Source organism: Neopsephotus bourkii, unplaced genomic scaffold, assembly GCF_033783945.1.
Source record: "Neopsephotus bourkii isolate Nb327-2 ecotype Australia unplaced genomic scaffold, CSIRO-AGI_Nbou_v1 NB_1139, whole genome shotgun sequence".
In the NCBI taxonomy this organism is placed as follows: domain Eukaryota; kingdom Metazoa; phylum Chordata; class Aves; order Psittaciformes; family Psittacidae; genus Neopsephotus; species Neopsephotus bourkii.
This window is the reverse complement of record NW_026901625.1, coordinates 967,885-986,500: the sequence shown is the minus strand read 5'-3', so window position 1 is coordinate 986,500 and position 18,616 is coordinate 967,885. Positions and strand designations below refer to the sequence as shown.

Sequence of the window (18,616 nt, the reverse complement as noted above, 5' to 3'; positions counted from 1 at the left end):
TTTAAAACTCTGCAGCCCTGGATTTCAACCAGTGGAAAAGGTCCGTGTTCAAAAATAGCACTTCCCTTCCTGACTGTGCCGAAAAGGGAGCAAGAGAGAATGTGAACATCAAGGAAGTAGTAGAAGATATTAGCTACTCACAGTTGTATAAGCTTGTCATGTGTTTTGGAAGCCTGACGTGCTTTATTACAGATATTAGGCTAAATCCCACTGCACATCAGGAAGAACATGGTTCAATGCATTAACCAGGCAGCCTGGGGCGGGCTCAGCTCAACCACCTGTACACTGCAGCAACAGGCACAATTCATGCAGAAAGCTATTTTTTAAAGGCAGAAATTGGAGTTTTATCACACAACATCACATACTCAATCTGGTATATGCAGGACCATTGCACCAAGGCCATCAGGCTGCACTGATAAACCCTCACTTGGCCTTGAGAAGAGCCAAGATAAATGACCCAGTGAATGGGAGCTGTTAAAGTGCATGACAGCCTGCAGGTGATGCTTTTGCTTCCCAGGATCTTCCAGGATACTTCCAAATCACAGAACAACTGAGAGAGGTCATTTGCAGTCTGAAGGTTTTGCTTAAGGGGGAAGGGACAAAGAGGAGCCTTAAGCAGTGATGATAATTCTTAGCCCAGAAGAGGTTGGCTGCAAGAGACCTGACAGTGTTTCCTCCATGTTCAGGAGGCAAATCCAGAAATCCAACCAATTGACCTAAATTACTGCATTGCACATGTGTTCCCATTTAGAACTAGTTTCAGCTTGTGTGACTTTAAACAGCTCCCAGATGAGTAACCACATCTTGATAAACCTAAAAAGAGAGATTTCCATTGCCAAACCTAAAATCCTCCGACGGCTTTGTCTCACGGGGAAGATGCACAAAGCACCATTGTAAATCTTTTCTACTCTACAATTCCACACTCAAATCCTTCCCAAAACCAGCATTTAAGTTTCTTGTTGCCCCTTCAAATCTCAAACTTCAGTTTGTCCTGGGGTGAAGGGGTAATCTTGTGGGTTGAATGAGAGGGTAAAACTGTTTCCTATCCACACGTAGTATTATACTTCATGAAGGTATAACAATGAAGCATTTTCAGCTTCAGTAGCTTTGATAGTCAGAAAGTAAGAGCCATATTCTGACATCTGTGCCAGAGGCCTCTGCTTAATCTTTACATCACCTAAAGCTTCTCTCATCCTCCTCAAAACAGGGCCAAGCAGGTGGCCTTGCAGTTATCCTATCTATCAAAGACAAGGGCAGTAAACAGGCAGAGGTGGAAGTGTTCACAGAGCTAGAGCTGGAGGAGGACTATAAACTGACCATGTCACCCATGTGTGGCTGAAACTCGAACTTCATGGGTGGACAGAAGACGTTGTTGTACATCTCCATCAGGCGCTGCTTATCACTGTTGGCATCCAGGTTCTCCACGGCGTTTTCTATGGCATCCAGACCCTCGTGCTTTGACTGCTCCAGGTTTAGCTCAGCAGACAAGAACGTCCTGAGGGCTCTGTTGAGGCTAGCATGGTATCCCAGGTCACAGCACTGCTGGAAAAACACACACAATTCCATATGAATAAGCAAAGAAATCCTGCAATGGGTATTAAAAAGCTTCTGAAGCCAGAAGTTATCTAAAAGGATAGCAAGTTGTGGATGTTTTATCATCTGGGTACCAGCAAGGTCCCACATGTCTCACTGACTGCAGAGCACTTTGACTGGGGGTCCTAAGAGCAGGCCCTAAACAGAACTTTCAGTCTATAATCCCACACCAGATGTCAACGTGATGTTATAATTAGTGCCAAGACAAGAACAGCTTAAACTTACAACAGTTTGCAGTCACAGAGTAGTAAAGACTTCATTTCATGGTGTTAAACAAAAGCACCCTGGAAGTGGGTATGTTCAACAACACGGCAGCCTATTTCTTTAAATTCTACCCTTACTTTAGGGGCATTGATTCCCACTGAACATAATCCAAAATCCTTACACAAAATTATTCCAAGTAAGAGGAAAGCAAGGCACTAAAGTCCATCTGTAGTAACACGCCACAGGGTTTGGATCATCTGCAGAAGTCGATCTGCATCTAAATACTTCTACCCAAGAAACAGAAAGCTGCTTAATTCAGTGTACTTCACACAGCAAGCCCATGACCTGGACATCACAGGCATAAAGAGCAGAGTCATCCAGAAAGCAAGGAGCAGGCGGCTGCGATGACTTCATTGCTGGGGTGAAACAGAAGAGCAAAACTCTCGAGCAGAAAGTGGCCGTGGTCAAGAATTTCCTGGCTGTGACACGAGGATGATGTCACTGGAAGACAATCCAGGAGCTTCATCCCCACTGTGGCTGCGCAGCCAATCCTTCACGTTTCAGATGGGAGCTTTTCATTAGGATCAGAACCAGCCTGAATTCTTCAGACATCCAATAAAGGGAGCAAGCAAGGAGCCCACCTTCTTGGAGTTACAAGCAAGATGACATACACTAGGAGACAATCCAACAGGAAAGAAAGCGACCATCTGCTTGATTGCTGCACTGCTCTGTAAGCAAAATTCACATGAAATCTCCTCCTCGCCCATCATTTGGGTCTCATTACTGTCATTGTGTGCAAACGCAAAAAGAAAAGGAAGGGGAGGAAAGAGGGAGGGAGAAGACCATTCCCTGCCTGCTCAGAATTGCTGTCACCACATGCTGCTCGATGCCTGGCTCCTGTGCCAACCAGCTGTGGCAGGTGGTAAAAAGAGCTGCAGTTGCTGGTTAGGCTAGTGGCAGAGAATTAAAGGATATTATATTCAATCAGAAAGAACAAAAACCAGCCCCAAAAAAGCCCCAGCAACAAAAGATGCCTGATTGAGAATGTGCACGTGTGGAGGCAGGCTTGGATCAACAGCCGCTCTTCTGCATGCACATCACAGTGCTGCTCTCTGCAGTAATGTGGAGAAAGCCAGACTGAGATGGATCAACAGTCCAGAGAGGATCAGGATCAGTTCAGATCTAACAGGAGCAGTGGCTTCTCTTCCCCTCCTACTGTGGGCTGGACCATTGCCACTCACCCAGGGCGAGCAGTTTGTCCTCCCTGTGCTCGCCCTCCTCCAGCACACATCTGCGTAAGAGGCAAAGCTGATCCACTGCACAAGGGGAGGTGACTGGTGGGACTGGGAAGTCAAATGGGACTTCATGTTTGACATACCACCTTGCCAGGCAGCAGGACTACATTAAGCCAAGAAACCTTGGAGAGAGGCTTTGGACAAGGGCCTTTAGGGACAGGGCAAGGGGAATGGCTTGAACCTGCCCGAGGGGAGACTGAGCTGAGCTCTTAGGCAGAAGCTCTTCCCTGTGAGGGTGCTGAGGCGCTGGCACAGGGTGCCCAGAGAAGCTGTGGCTGCCCCATCCCTGGCAGTGCTCAAGGCCAGGTTGGACACAGGGGCTTGGAGCAAGCTGCTCCAGTGGAAGGGGTCCCTGCCTGTGGCAGGGGTTGGAGCTGGAGGAGCTGTAAGATCCCTTCAACCCAGGCTGGGATTCTATGAACACACGAAAGCTTTTGGCTTTATGTTACTGAAACATTTGGCTTCATGTGACAGAAAACATTTCTCAGCCCACTCCCCCACTTGAACGTTTTTCAGAGGCCAGCGTACCACATTCATAAACGTCTCAGTCTCCCCATCCCTTTTCTGGGTTATATAAATGTTTGATGAAATCATTCTCCAAGGAAATCAATTTTTTATAAGAATTTAATGATAACCCATTCAAATTCACTTCCCAACAGGACAGATCATTAACCCTTTGCCAGTTGGCAGCTTTCAAACACGTCCCAGACAGAAGATTTAAGAAGAAAGAGCCCTCTTGGTTTGGAATGCAATTTACATTTGGAAAGGAAACTCTGAGATCCTGGAGTAAACACCAATAGTAAACCTACTCCAGGGAGAGCACCATAAGGACACACACCCCCCCGCCACCCCTCCATTTTATCTTCTTTAGATTCTGTCCTAGTGACCCTTTCATAAATAGGAGTTAATCCAAACTTCCCCATTACTGTAATGTTTCATTAGCATCAAAGAGCTGCCTCAGTCCCCAAAGTCAGGAAATTCAAAACTACTGGGCTATGTCAGGAACAATTTCTTGCTCTGAACTCACGAGGGAGAATTAACTCCCTGCTACCCTGCCCTGCACGCTGGAAGCACACAATGGGCTGGGCAAACATGGCAAGTTTAATGCTGTTTGCCCAAACACAATCTACTTGGAAGCAACTCGGAAGATTGCTTTTAGATTCTATTTCAAGATGCGGTATCACCAAAGGATTAAAGCAAGGAAGAGAATTAAAAGCTGGCTTAAAAATCACATTTTTAAGTCAGATGCTTCTGATAACCATCAGTGGTTCTAACTGTTAATTTCTGATCCATCAGGATCAAAGGAATCAAACACTGTTCTGGGTTTATGAAATCCAAACAGACTCTTTACTGTATGTAACCAAATGGCACAATTCAGGTCGAGCAGACATTTAAAAGGTGTGAACAGGCAGCAGGTACAAACCAACCAGGGCTCTTCAGCACAGCAACTGTGCAAACCACGACCCTTTACAATAACAGTGTTTCCCAAACCATCCAGTACTGAGGAGCCTGACCTCCAAAGGACAGGCTTAAATAAACACCCAGCAGAGAAGTGCACTTCATGGCATTTTATGATCAGCTGAATAAATGCATTATATATACTGTTAGCTATGATAATAGCTGGCTAATTAATAATGATCTGAGTGCTCCTTATTGCCTCTGTCTAGAGACACTTCTATCATTACCTCCCTCTCCTACAAGGCAAGCTCCCTCCAGGCTTTGCAGCCGAGTAGCTCTAGCAGTGCTTGGCAAGCAGAGTAAGAGCAAGCAGCAGGCAGTGACCCAGACACAAGGTGTTCAGTGCATCTGGTACTCCAGTTCTGCCCAGTGAAGAGGGGAGTTATGTAGTTGTGAGATGTCTCAGGATTCTTACTGGTTTTACTCAGTGAAAGGAGGGTTTTGTTGTGTGTTTTACTAAAAGCAGGCATGATGTCCCCTGAACACAAGAGCTTGCAGGTAGCTGGGGAACAACCTCCTGCCCCATTACTCAGTTTCTGCAGGGAGCATCCTTAAGGAAACGGGGGACTGGTTTCCATAGCCAGTTAATTTCTTCATTTCTCTGTGTGAACAGAGAGGCAAGCACAACCTCCATCACTGGTGGATTGGGTATCAGAGAACAGGAGGTCTAAAAAGCAGGGAGGTTCATTCTTGTGAAATACGCTAGAGAAAACACTAGCCTTGAAATAGATGGAATTTTGCAGAACAAGTTAAAAGTAGCTTTAGAAGAGGCTTGTGTCCTCAGTTTCTGTTACCAAGTGCTTTACGGCTCTACAGTTAACATTCTGTTTGAAAATGTGCCTCTGCGTTACAATCCCGCTTGCCTGCTTAAAATAGTAGGTAAAAAATGTCAAGCAACTGTGATACTGAAGCCGAGTTTCATGTTAACTAAGCAAGTCTCCTTCTGCATGTTTCAATGTCAGGTTTCTTGTGTGAGTTTATATCTGTGCAACAAAACTGAGTTACTCAATGACAAAAAGCTCACTTAACAGCTTAGTGACCAGTTATTATGCCTGTTGTTACCCTCTAAGCTGCCCATCCAAGATCCTCATTCCACAGCCGTACAGAGGTTACCAGCTGTACCAGTGTAGAAGATGCTGAACAATGAAGGAAAGACACATGTGGGTTAGCGGCAATGATACTCATTGCAGGCACCCAAGCAGCAGCACTTACATCAATGAGATCAGACAGGTCATGAATGTAATACTTGAATACAGATGCATTGGTGGCTTCCAGAGCCAGCAGATACTCGTTTCTTGCCTTAATAGCCTTCAGTCTGTTTTCGGTGTACTTTGCTTGGCGCTAGAAGAGAACCACAGACAGAACAGAGGTTATAAAGAGGTGCAGCAGGAGTAGCAGCATTCTTAGTAACACCAGAGAACACTGCACAATCTTACTGTGCTCACACATTTCTCTTCATTTGGATTCCATTTCATCAAGACTCAAAGACTCAGATTAATGATGTGGATGGTTTTAAGCAGTACTATACTTAACAGTTCTGCACTTCAAGTCTTCTCTTAAAAGAGGCTGCAGGTTGGGGAAGACTGAGGTCAGAATGGAGGAACAAGGTGGGTTTATGAGGTTACAGCCCAGCTCCAGCACTACCACGGTGGCTGACAGAAGCCCATAGGTAGTCTGAGGGCTGGTTCAGGCAATCCATCTCCTCCAACAGAAGCTAGGCCTAAACTTGGTCTTTTCAGAGCCTACCTCCTCCCCAAGCACTCTACACAAGCACTAGGGCAGTACCTTCTCCTTCATTTTCTCTATTTTCTTGACAGAGCTCCGTCGAACATGCTTCTCCTCAAACTTGACGTTGGAGGTTGAGTCAGGGGAGCGCGGTGTCTGCTTGTCCTCTTGCTTCACCGACTTCCCAATCTGCTTTTCCTCCTGCTTCTCCGCCTCTTTCAGTTTGCTCTGAGCACTGATGCTGTCAGCATTGTACATATGGTAGGTCTTCATAACCTGCAGAAAATGATAGCCAAGAGTCAGAGCTCCACAGTTCCATTTGCTGAGGAAGAAATGGGTTTACCTAACCACCAGACTAGGCATCCATACGTTCTGCCTCACTTTAGCTGCATGACCAAGCCTTAGGGAGAACAGGAATGATATATCAGGAAAGAGCACAGGTGAGGAAGGACAAAATCCTAAGGAAGAGGTCATATGCTTTATGCTTCAACATATTTGCCAATACACCCCCTAAAACGGTACGTTCTTTAACATACCTACTTCGTAACAGCTGCCCATCACATTTATGTACAAATGCCCAGCATGTTTATATATCATACTAAGCAAACACATTCAAACAGTGCCCAACAAGACAGATCTGGTTGGTAACTGGGAGTTAGAAATATCTCAACTGGCAAAATGGGAGCTTTCCCATCTCAACAAAGCAGGACAGAAGATGCCTGCGTGGAAGTGCGGCTCTCAGAATGAATCTGAAATCAAAGTGGATGATGCTGCAGCTGCTTCTTTGTTTCACTTTGGCATGCGCCTTCTTGTATGATCCAATAAAGGAGGCATAGAAACCAAAAACAGATACAGATTAAACCCAGCTTCCTCACTATTCAAGGGAAATTATATACCAACGTTGGGAAATGACAGCTTTCATCAGCAGGTAAGGCTGCAGAAGGAATGCCTGTCAGTCTTCCACCTGGATGAATCAGGCCTTTAAACATCCCAGATCCCAAGGAACTGTCCTGCAGATCAATAATCTGAACATAATGGCTGCTAAAGCAGCTCAGGTTCCATTTGTTTAAATCCAATTGGAGATGCATAAGTACTTCTGTTCACCTTATCTAATGAAAATAGTCTCAAAAAGCGTGTGGTTCTTTTGCTCAGGGAGAACTGTACTGGATCCTGGATAGCACATATTTGATAAGTATAGATAGTCACAGGAATATTCCCCCTTCATGTCACAGGATATTCATGTCTAGCTTTGTGTTAATGAAACAGAACAAAAACACCAAAGGACATCACATGTCAACTAGCTTTCCTCATCCATCAATGCAAAGCGATTCAATTAACATACCTAAACAAACACCACGATGACAGCATTTCTATAGGGGCCCCCCAAAATGCACAGTTCCATAAAGACACCCCAATAGTGCCATTCCAGCGTTAATAAAGCCCCCCCTGGCAAAACAATTACTTCAGATGAACCCCCATTTATACCTATTTCACCTCAGGTTGAACCATAACATGATTTTACATAAGGAAGACACATGCTCCCCCTCCACGCAGTGATCAGCGGAGGTTTTCAGATACAAAGAGACACTGTATTTAAACATGAAAGAGAATGTGAGTGCAGGCAGTGTTCGAGAGAGGCTCGCTGAATAATTTACACACACACACTTTCAGCTCCTGCATATGCTTAGGCTATAAAGCAGGCATTTGTAATAATAGAGGCAAAGCAGTTTCTTTTCCTCTATCACTGAGAGTGGAACTGGCAGAAAGCAAGAGAAGCAGAGAGAGAAATCCCAGTTTTAATGATTTTATCCTGCTAACGGTGCCGCACTGGCACGCACAAGCTGCCTGCTGAGGGCAACAGCACAGTCATGGGCTGACACAGGACACTTCCTATTAAAAACTTACAGGTCATTATAATCCTCTAGGCTTTATCTATGGAGGAAAACTAAAGATCTCATCCCTATCCATTTTGCCTGAAAACAGGGATTCTGCTACTCCTTTGGATGGGCTCGGAGCAAGCTGCTCTAGTGGAAGGTGTCCCTGCCTGTGGCAACGGGCTTGAACTGCATGAGCTTTAAGGTCCCTTCCAACCCAAACCAGGCTGGGATCCTTTGAAAGAGCAAAGGAAACTTATCTCAGTGTAATGACCCAACGCATCATTAAGGAAGGACAAACAAAAGGACATTTTGAGCAACAAAACCGTGTGTGGGTTCTGCTTTTCAAAGAGAACCAGCTCAGTAACAGCTGCAGAAAGCAAGAATTCAATCAAGCAACAGGCTTTTCCATTCCTCCATGTGAGCAGAGACGTCCTGGAGCAGCGTATGAACTTTTATGAACACATTCCTTCTCCTTCCCGAGGCACTGCCTCGTTCTCAGTGTCTCCAATGGATAGACCGGGAAGCAAAGAGCACAGATGGAGGAGAACGACTCTAAAGGGAGCTGTTTTGCTGAAAGAGCTGAGGAACAAACACAGTGAGTCCCCCCGCTGAAGCCGTGTGCTGCCTTCTGTACACCGAGACCACACAGCACCATGGGCTGAAGACTTGCAGTGTATTTGGAAGTAATCCTGATCATGAAATGGCTCGGGTTGAAGGGACCTTAAACCTTCCACTGGAGCAGCTTGCTCCAAGCCCCTGTGTCCAACCTGGCCTTGAGCACTGCCAGGGATGGGGCAGCCACAGCTTCTCTGGGCACCCTGTGCCAGCGCCTCAGCACCCTCACAGGGAAGAGCTTCTGCCTAAGAGCTCAGCTCAGTCTCCCCTCGGGCAGGTTCAAACCGTTCCCCTTGCCCTGTCCCTACAGGCCCTTGTCAAAAATCCCTCTCCAGGTTTCTTGTAGACCCTTTAGGTATTGTAAGACTGTTACAAGGTCTATAATGTCTTACTCTTTTTAAACCCAACACTGCAGCTAGTAGCAGATGTGCATTAAGGTGAGATCTTTGAGAAGTGGAGCCAACACTTACAGAGCTGAAACAACAGAGGGATAGAGTGAAAAAGTGAGATTTATGGTGCTCTATAGACTGGTGAGCACCAGCCGCCCTGAGCTGCACAGCCTGCAGACATTTATCAGCCTTGGTGCTTAGTCCCTGCTGTAACGGCAGGCTGGGAGAAGTCAAACACTTCTGCCTGCTGCCTGAAAAGATGCCAAGAGAATCAGTTTGATTTACCGTGTAGAGTTCATTCAAGACTTTCATCAAGTCCTCCTGGAGCTGCAATCCCACTTCCTTGCTCTGCAACAAAACACAGAAATGAAAGTTAATTGGGGAAGACAGTGAAAAGGCAGAGGAAGCGAGCACACTCCCCAGCTAGAAATACTGTAGGCTCGATTAAGCACTGCTATTTATGCCAGCAAATCCAATAACTGCTCAGCCCAGAGCCACTGCTGGTCAAACTGTACAAACAGGATTAACACATCAAACTCTTACATATGCACAGGCAGAGAAGCCTGACAGTCCAGAGACAGGGAAATTTCCCGAGAACATGGGATTTTCAACAGTGTAAGCCTGGAAACACACGGATTTGCCCATTTTAGCAGGATCAAACAGAACGATCAATGTGGGACAGGTCGGCATGGAAGCCAAAGAAAGGCAGGATAAGGAAGCCAACAGGAATGCTCTTCCATCGTACCATGAACAAGGCAATACTTCAAGTGCATGAGAGCCATCCATCACATCCTCCCCGCTCCCATCTCTGCAGGCAGCTCTGCTGCTCCTCCCTTTGACCCTGACCTCACTGCCAGCCCTGTGCCACCGCCTGCCCACCCCTCTCACCCTTATTCCGTGTCCCTCAACCACACACACATCACGAGCTGCCGGTGCCACCTCATCATACTGATCCCTGAGGATATGAGGGTGCTCATGGGGCCTGGCAAAGCCTTATGGAGACAAACCCATGGGGGAAGCCTGGCTGCAAGGCCTGCAGCTCTCACTTGTATGCACGTCCTAAGTTTATTTCCTGGATTCACCAGGACACGGTTGCTCTTGGATACGTTCAGATACTGGAGTAGAAATGGCTCGCTGAAGATGCAGTGTTCCATGGAGTCCTAGAATGCTTTGGGTTGCAAGGGACTTGAAAGCTCCTCCAGTTCCAACCTGCTCCCAGAAATAAGATCCGCAGTTTTCCACCTCTGAAAGCAGCAAGCTGAAGCTGCTGCTCATCACTGCACTGACACGGGTGGCAAAGGTTTTTATGACTGCCTTTTCCCTCAACACTGGAGACGATTAATGGAAGTGACTGGCTCTGCCTGGAATGCCCTCAGCACTGAACTTCTCACACAGAAGGAGCTTCTCAGCTGTGCTGGTTCAAGACTGGACCAATCACCTGCCCTTCACCCAGCTCTTTTCAGCTCATTTGCTTATTTCCTGCATAAAATTGCTCATTCACTGTAAAACTGCTGAAGCATCAATTATGTGAAAGATGAAAATGAATATTTTAATGCCTGTTCAGGTTGAAGAAGAAAAGCAGCAGCTTAAGAGCTGAACTGTCAAAACACCCAAGTCTTTGTGCTTCCAAATGAGCTCTCAAGAAAGGAACTGCCAGATTGCTGGACTGGAAAAGGACTCCCATTAAGATAAAGGTAAGATAGATCACAGGTGCCATGAAAACAAGAGCTGTGCAATGATCACTGCTCATTTACTGCTGCTCCCTCTACTGATTCCACCAACAAGAACAGGTTTAGGGAGAAAATTAGCTTGGTGGCCCTGATAAATGAAAAGGCACTGGAGGAAGCAGAAGGGTTCGCTTGGGAAAGGCAAAGGAAAATGCCTTAGACATCAGCACAGAAGTGGCTGCTCAAGTGCTGTAGGGGGTGGTGGATCTGACACACACAGAACTTGCCTGAGGTCCCATAGAGCTCCGAGCGCATCCAAGTTAAAACCAGCATCACACAGGCAGGAGGGATTTCAGGCTCACGCTAGAATGTGGCATGGAATTACAACTGAAATGCATGCCAAGGATAACCAACCGCATCATCTCTGCGCTTGCAAACGTCTCCAGGTACCAACTGCTATTTCAACATCAATCTCTTTATTATGCTGTTCAAAAGCAGATGGGGTTTAGAATGATGCATTTTGTAAACAGCCTTCCAGGAAAGAGCAATAAATACAAGCAAAAAAGAAACCTGGTAAATTTTCATCCTTCTCTGTTCCTGGCTGTACCTGCAACTGGAGCCTGTCTGTACATCCCCTAAAAACCCTGAGGAAGGGCTTGTGCAACCAAATCTTATCTCCTTGACTCCAATAATGCACTGTGGGGAGGGAGCGTCCCCACAAACCATGTCATCTCCTCATCCCATCAAGGCTAAACACTTGTCCTCTTGATCTGGGAGATTATCTACTTCGATGCGCATCATTAGGGCACTCAGATGATGGCACAGCATGGGAGCCCCCCCATGCCTGAGGCTGGGGAAGGGGAAAGCAGAGCAACCTGCAGCCTCAGTGTTGTGCTCACAAGCTGCCTCTTCCCCAGCCCAAAGCAGGAAAGTGAAAGAAGCTGCCCTACGCACACACATGCATCAACACACGCACACATACTCCTTTGTTACACCAGGGGGTACATGCACCATGTGCAGAGCTGGAGGTTGCTGCCACCCCTGGCTGGAGCACAGATTCCCAGCGCCCGGTGCCAGCTCCTCAACGGCCTCTTTGTTCCAGCCTCCTCCCCTCCACCTCCCGGCTAATTCAATCAAGATGTTTTTGGGATCCACTGCAGCACTCGCCTGGCTGTTCCACATTCCAGCACACATTCACGACTTCAGCTTCAAAATATTTCGGGGGGATAATAAATAGGAGAGCTAAGGAATGCTGTCAGCGTTTCACGCGCCGCATCTCGAGCCTCACTAACGTGGATCCAAATCTGACAGAAGGATGGTTCAGCTTCACCAAACACGCCGTGAAGTTCAGAAGATGCTTTCTGTGTAAGCTCCTCAACAGCAGGGGAACACTCCCAAACCATCAGAGAAGGAATGAAACGCACAGAGATAAGAGATTTTATCTGATACATTGCCTAAAACTATGTCAGCCCGCAACAGGGCTGGAGCTGGAACCCGAATGTGCTGAGCCTGGAAACTGCTCTCTAACAAGACCATTTCTCTCCATCATTTAAAAAGGAATAATTAGGATATTTATTCATAGAATCCCAGCCTGGGTTAGGTGGAAGGGAGCTTAAAGCTCATCCAGGGATGGGGCAGCCACAGCTTCTCTGGGCACCCTGTGCCAGCGCCTCAGCACCCTCACAGGGAAGAGCTTCTGCCTGAGAGCTCAGCTCAGTCTACCTAGTATCTAATCTAAAACTAAATATTACATATTAGTTAACATCTACTTAAGAAGTTTGTTAAAGAGAAGACTTGCAAGAACTTTATGGATAAGGTGCTTGGCCATCATCACACACCCCTCCAGAACAGGAATTCTGGGAAGACCTCTTCCAAAGCTTCAGACTCTCCAGGATTGAAAGCAAAGTTAGGAGAACAAAACCTGTGCCATGCTGTACAATATACATGCACAGTTTGGATGACAGCTCCTCAGTTCCCAGTGTAATGGTGCATTATGATTCAGGCACTCGTATCTAACTTCCAGTTGTATTATCTAGTTTTCTCCACTAGTGATTTCTTTCACCACTATGTCAGTAATAAGGAATTTTCTTTATGACAGCAAACCCCTCTACTCTGAAAACCCATTCCTACATGAAACCACGTCACACCACTGCCTCACATTCTCCAGGCTTAAAGGGTCTCTTCCAAACAACCCCTATATCTCTTATTTTTGTGCTGATTCTGTTGAACCTTGGCCTTCAGGGACTCCATCCCAACAAACCAAGCAATTTATGGGTTAGGTTTGGAGGGACCTTTAAGTCCTTTCTCCTCAGTGCTGCTCTCAATCCAGGCCCAACTGCAGCGTATTCCATGCCCAATCTAAATGCAGAAGTGGCATTTTTAGCCTGTAACATACAGTAGAATTACTCCAGCTGTAGCCTCTGGCATTCAGTACCTGGGCATCAGGCTCTGATCCCACCACTGTATCTGACCAGGTACAAAGTGCTACCAGGGTAACAGAAACCATCACTCCAATCACAGCACCACACTGGTGAATCCGCTCCCTCTCCCTTCCTCCACTCCACTTGTTCTAAATATAAGCAGGTAGGAAAGCTGGGAGGCTTCATTTCCCCAGTGAGAAATCTGAAAGCAGCACTTCCCAACAGGCTTCTGTAGCCTCTACCTTTGGGGAAAAGAGGAAGAACTCAACATCGCTATTTCCTGAGGCACCTACAGCAGAGGAGCGCAGTGGGTAAGGATGCACATGTGAGAGCAGAGCTAGAGCACGCACATACCATGTCTGCACCTCAGTTTTACTGATGGTATTTGTCTATTTACATGCTTACATTGGTATGGAGAAGTGCCCAGCATTTTGGCCAGTGCACTTCCTTCCTGTGCATGGGTTTTCCCTGTGTGGGGTATTTTAAGACCTTTCATATGCCAGGACCAACGCAGCCACGAGCCACACTGCGGCTGTAAAGTAGGTCAGCTTAAGCACGGACCCCTTAAGAGAATTAATAATTCTTCTTCCTTGATTACCACAAGGCTTTTAAGCAACTCATTGTGGATTTTCCATTTCACATCAAGCGCAGTGTACTAACAGATAAACTGGGTTTTCCCTGGGATCAAAGGTATTAGACAGGAAGCGAATTTAAACCCTCAGCTTTGTTTTCTTCATGTTTTACACGGTTTTCTCCCCATAAATATCACAACTGCACTTGATACAACCATGTAAAGGAATGCTGTGCTCTCAAAGCAATCTGTAGGGCAACCACCCCTCCCTGTCCCCTTTCTATACCAGGAGGACACATCCACCTCAATGAGCCTTAAAGCAGGATGGAGTCACTGCTCCGAGCATCTCCAGTGTGGCTCTAAGTTAAGAGACAGGAACTTGTGCATCTGCAGAATAAATCTGCCTTTCACTGGGCCCAACTGTAACCCCAGGACCACCAAGCCCATCACTAAACCATGTCACTGAGGGCAAGCTGACCTCCCCCCATGGCCACCCCTCAAAGCCCATGGCTGCCCCTGCTCTCCCCTCATGATCCCCCATCACCCCTCATGCAAAGAAATCAAGGGCCACATTAAAAGGATGGGGTGATGGGGGCACAGAGTGAAAAGGGAGGAAAGGGAAAATCAAACCCAGAATCAACCTAAATGGAAGACTATTTTGAACACATATACAAATATATATTCAGGGCCACGCTGAAGAGGATAAACAGGAAGCAATCAGAGGATTGCTCTCCACAGCAGTAGGAAAGGCACCAACATCAAAGCCTTACAGTCATCCAGGAAAGGGAGAGGTGACCAGAATAGCAACACCGGGTGGCACACAGGCTTGAAACCAGCCCTGCACAAAACCCAGGGCTAAATCCTGCACAAATAAGGAAATATGACCTCCTTCCTCAGGTGTACCAGTTTGGTATTAGGGCAAGTCTGCTCAGTTTTATTTGCTCGAGAGCTTATTTATGTCACCATTTGTCTTCCCTTTGTTTTGCAGTAGCACACAATTGAGCTGACACCATTCCTGAAGCCAATGCCAGATCCCCACTGATGCCAACAGGATTTATCTGCTATAGTTTCCAGCCCTGACTGACAACATCATCTACTGAGATGTAAAAGCGATCTCTTAGGAGAACCCAAGACAAAGGCCATGGAAAGAGAAGGGTGTTCAAATACCTCCACCTTTGGCTGCAAGCCTCAGTAAGTTCTAACCCCACATCTGGTGCAAACAGCCCAGTGCTCTGACACTGAAAGGCTTTACAGGGAGAGCTATGTGAGGAAGTAAACAGATCCCAGAGGCAGGAAGAACCAGGGCTCACACACGCTGTACATCCAGCACCACTTCAGGGCTGGCTTTGGCAGCAAACGCAGCTTCTCTTATCAGCAGAGCTACCTTTGAAGTGGCTGGCAGGCTTCCCTCCAGCACTCAGGCAATCGAGACCCTCCACATCGTAACACAGTCCTGGAGAGGGATCTCTTCATCACGAGACAGGGACAGAACTGCACAAGCAGAGCCATGGACCACGCAGGCTTCCCATGGCACTGTGAAGGTGAACCCTTGGAAAAGCCATGCACAACGCTGCTGGAACTCCAGGAGGTCACTGATTTCAGGACAGACCCGTCCCAGCTCGACCATCAGCACTGCTGTGCCCTTGGTAGAACTGGTCCAGGGGTCCAAGGGTGAACACAAGAATCGGTCTCAGTGTGTCCACCGGGGCCACTGGAAGAGACAAACCCACATTTGCTCCCACCAGTTCCAGTGCTCCTCTGGACAGGGAGACTTGGTTTGGGTTCATGCTGCTCCAGCCACACCACAGTAGCTCCCACCCGCTTCCCTTCACATCAATGCCACCCTCAGGGATGTGCTTCCTTCCCAGCTCAGACCTTATCACGCTCACCCAGGCCCCTCACAGCCCTCAGGCTGGATTATGGCTCCACGGTGTACTCAGATCTCTCTCGTTTGAAGCAGCTCACCACTTCACGCAGTGCAAGATACAGAGGTTAGCAACAAAAGGGATCTTAAGCACATCTTTTCTTAGCCTGGTTGTTCCCCTTAGCTCACCTGCTCCCTCCCAGCAGGACACAAAGCCCTGAATTATAAATGGCCCAAGAAAAGGATCTCATGCCTCAGGATTTGATTTCAACTGCTCTCAGTAAATGGGGAGCTCTGTATCCTCTCCATTTCACAGCATTATTTACAAGCCAGTGAGCAGCTCCTAAATGTAAGTCACTAGAGCACCTGCAAGCAGCCAGACACATCTAACTTTTCTTAGAAGGTCTTTTCCAGTGTAAAGATGTGATGTTCCTCAGGCCTTCACACAGCAAAGTGCCCTCGTTTTTAACACAGGTCCCCTGGGTAGAATGAGCCAAGGACTGAGAGCTCCCAAACCAGCAGCAAGATTGGCAGCCCAATTCCAACAGCTACAGTTGCCACTGGCAAACAGGAAAAGCCAATCTTGTCAGAGACAAATAGCTGGGATTTGGAGACAAATGCCTTCTGTTTGTGTTAGAGCTGTGAGAAAGCAACCACAGGGGTATTGTGCTTTGGTGGGCAGTGATTTGTTTGGTTTTATTCCTCTACCCCAAATCAACCCAAGCAGGACAAACCCATTGTTGTGGTTTATACAAGGCTTTTACACAAGGGGCTGAAAATTAAGCTGCTCCTTTCCAGCCAAACTGGGATCCTATCGATTTCCTTGTAGTGCTTTGCCATGGCGTTTTCTCAGCCACCTTCCTCAAGCACAGCCTTTGTTGAAATTCAGTGGGGAGATTACTGCTCCTTTGGAAGGATTAGGGGAATTGAAGAGTAGCTGCCATTCAGTAATCCCCTGTAAGTATCTAATCAACCATAATGTAATTACCACAAAGTTTTAAAAGGTCAAAAAGGCCTTAGTGTGATGCTACTTGAGAGGGAGAAGGCTGCTCCTCTGCTTGGGGAGCGACTCAAAAGAAGAAGTAAAAGCAAACCAGATTGTCACACATTCTGTTCCTATCCCTTAAAACTCCAGAAATACACAGAGGACAAACACAAGTGTCCACTTGTTTTCATTCCCCTATGGAAATCAGCTGCCAACACACACAAATACCTGCTGTAAAAGAGCAAACACATCCTGCTCTCCAGGTAACACACAACACGCTGCTCCCTCAAGTGCATCTTGACATGAAACACAACACACCATATTGAGCACTGTTTGCTAGCAGTCTGAACACACTGCTTTACACATACTGGCCTCATCAGTTAGAGCAATAGAGGGACACTAAGGAATACTGGAATGCTCTTTCAAGGCTTTTAGAAGACTGTTAAGACCAGAGTGAAAAGCCAACGTTACTGCTGACTGCACCTAAACAGATCATAACCTACTGACACTGTTTTAACATCACTGACACCAGTGAAAGCAAGAAGACACCCATGAAAGTACACCAAGATCTTCTGATGAACACTGTTCCTCCCCCACTTCTCTCACAGACTCTATGTGATTTAGGAAAAGTCTCCACAAAAGCCCTCTCCAGAAACCTCAAGCCCTTTTGCAACGCCCTTCTCTAGGCCTTGCAATAGTAGAAAGAGCTCTCCCTGTCACGACACATTGCAAGGGATGAGGGAAGAGAAATGGCTTTCAAAGTCAGACCTGCAATGTTAACGTGTCACCTCACAGATATTAGAGCCATTGACTGGAGAGACCAGGCATCACCGTTCAAGAGGAGCTTCAGAGCTACCCTATCATGTTTCTACTACTGGAACAACAGAGTCTTAATAGAAGAATCCTCTCCCATGCTGTCCCACCGTATTTTCCAGGTAGGAATCAAGGGGAGGCGCACAAAAGAGACATCAGCTGCATGTTCTTTTCCAGAGAGGACAATACATCCATTTCTTAGGTAGCACAGTAAGAATTCTCCCACTTTTCCTTTCAGCAGTAGTTTCTCCTCCATGGGAAATACAAGTTTAGTTTAGAGAGCTGGTCCTGTCAGAGTTGAAGACCTGCAGGGTTTCTGCATATTTAATAGAGGTTTCAAAGGGCATACAAACTATGATGAGGAGATTAAAAGGAAAAACCAGACTGAATCTAAACCAACAAATCAAAACTGGCCACTTCTGGGACCATCCTAAACCACTGCAAGAAGAAAATGACTGAAGAAATCAAAGCCAGCACAGTCACCCATGAAGAGGAAGAAAGCCCATGTCAGCACAGCCACCAGTGACTCCATCCACCAGTCAACAGCTAAAATGGTATTTCAGAAGGGACAAAGGAAGTGGTGCAGCACTGAGTTACCTTCTTGAAGAGGCGCCCCGAGTCCTCGCTGACCTGCACGAAGCGCGGGATGATGTTGTTGAGATAGATGTCACTGAGCGTGGTGTGGTCCCTGCTCTCCCGCTTCACCTGGTTGAGCAGGAGATTCCAGCAGTTCACTGGGGACAGCACATTCTGATCCTTCCTAGAAAGGACACAAAGCAGAAACAAGAATTGGATAGGGCTGAAGTGCACAAACCCGTTCTGCTCAAGATGGTCTGGACCTAGAAAGGCTAGAAACTCAGCTACAGGATGGATGGATTGCTGAGGAGAGCAGAGGATGGCTATAAAATGGCTATTGCACACCCAGAAAACACACCTTAAATCACACAACTACATTCACATGGCCACAGGCTTTTGTCCCCCAACAAACAAAGGCAAATGCAAGCTCCAGGATGCTAAATGTAGGCTTTGATTTCTGCTTTTAAATCCAAGATTCTGTGCATAGATTACAGTGCCTGAGGGACAGCGATGGCTCCAATGTCTGACACCAGGTTTCCCTGTGCTGTCTCAGGCAGCTGGGAC

The 18,616-nt window shown here is 46.8% G+C and overlaps 1 protein-coding gene across 4 annotated transcripts in view; it reads right to left on the bottom strand.

Moving 5' to 3' along the window:
- SRGAP2 (SLIT-ROBO Rho GTPase activating protein 2) overlaps window positions 1–18,616 on the bottom strand; it is an 87,701-nt gene that overhangs the window by 29,043 nt on the left and 40,042 nt on the right. For 3 of the 4 annotated variants that reach the window (XM_061362841.1, XM_061362844.1, XM_061362845.1), the window contains 5 exons: window positions 18,074–18,236; window positions 9,442–9,504; window positions 6,336–6,551; window positions 5,763–5,891; window positions 1,318–1,542 (listed from right to left, as the gene is read on the bottom strand). In XM_061362841.1, coding sequence (XP_061218825.1) covers window positions 1,318–1,542; window positions 5,763–5,891; window positions 6,336–6,551; window positions 9,442–9,504; window positions 18,074–18,236 — 796 coding nt within the window. The remainder of the gene's footprint in view (window positions 1–1,317; window positions 1,543–5,762; window positions 5,892–6,335; window positions 6,552–9,441; window positions 9,505–18,073; window positions 18,237–18,616) is intronic. The other variant, XM_061362843.1, reaches the window with a different exon arrangement.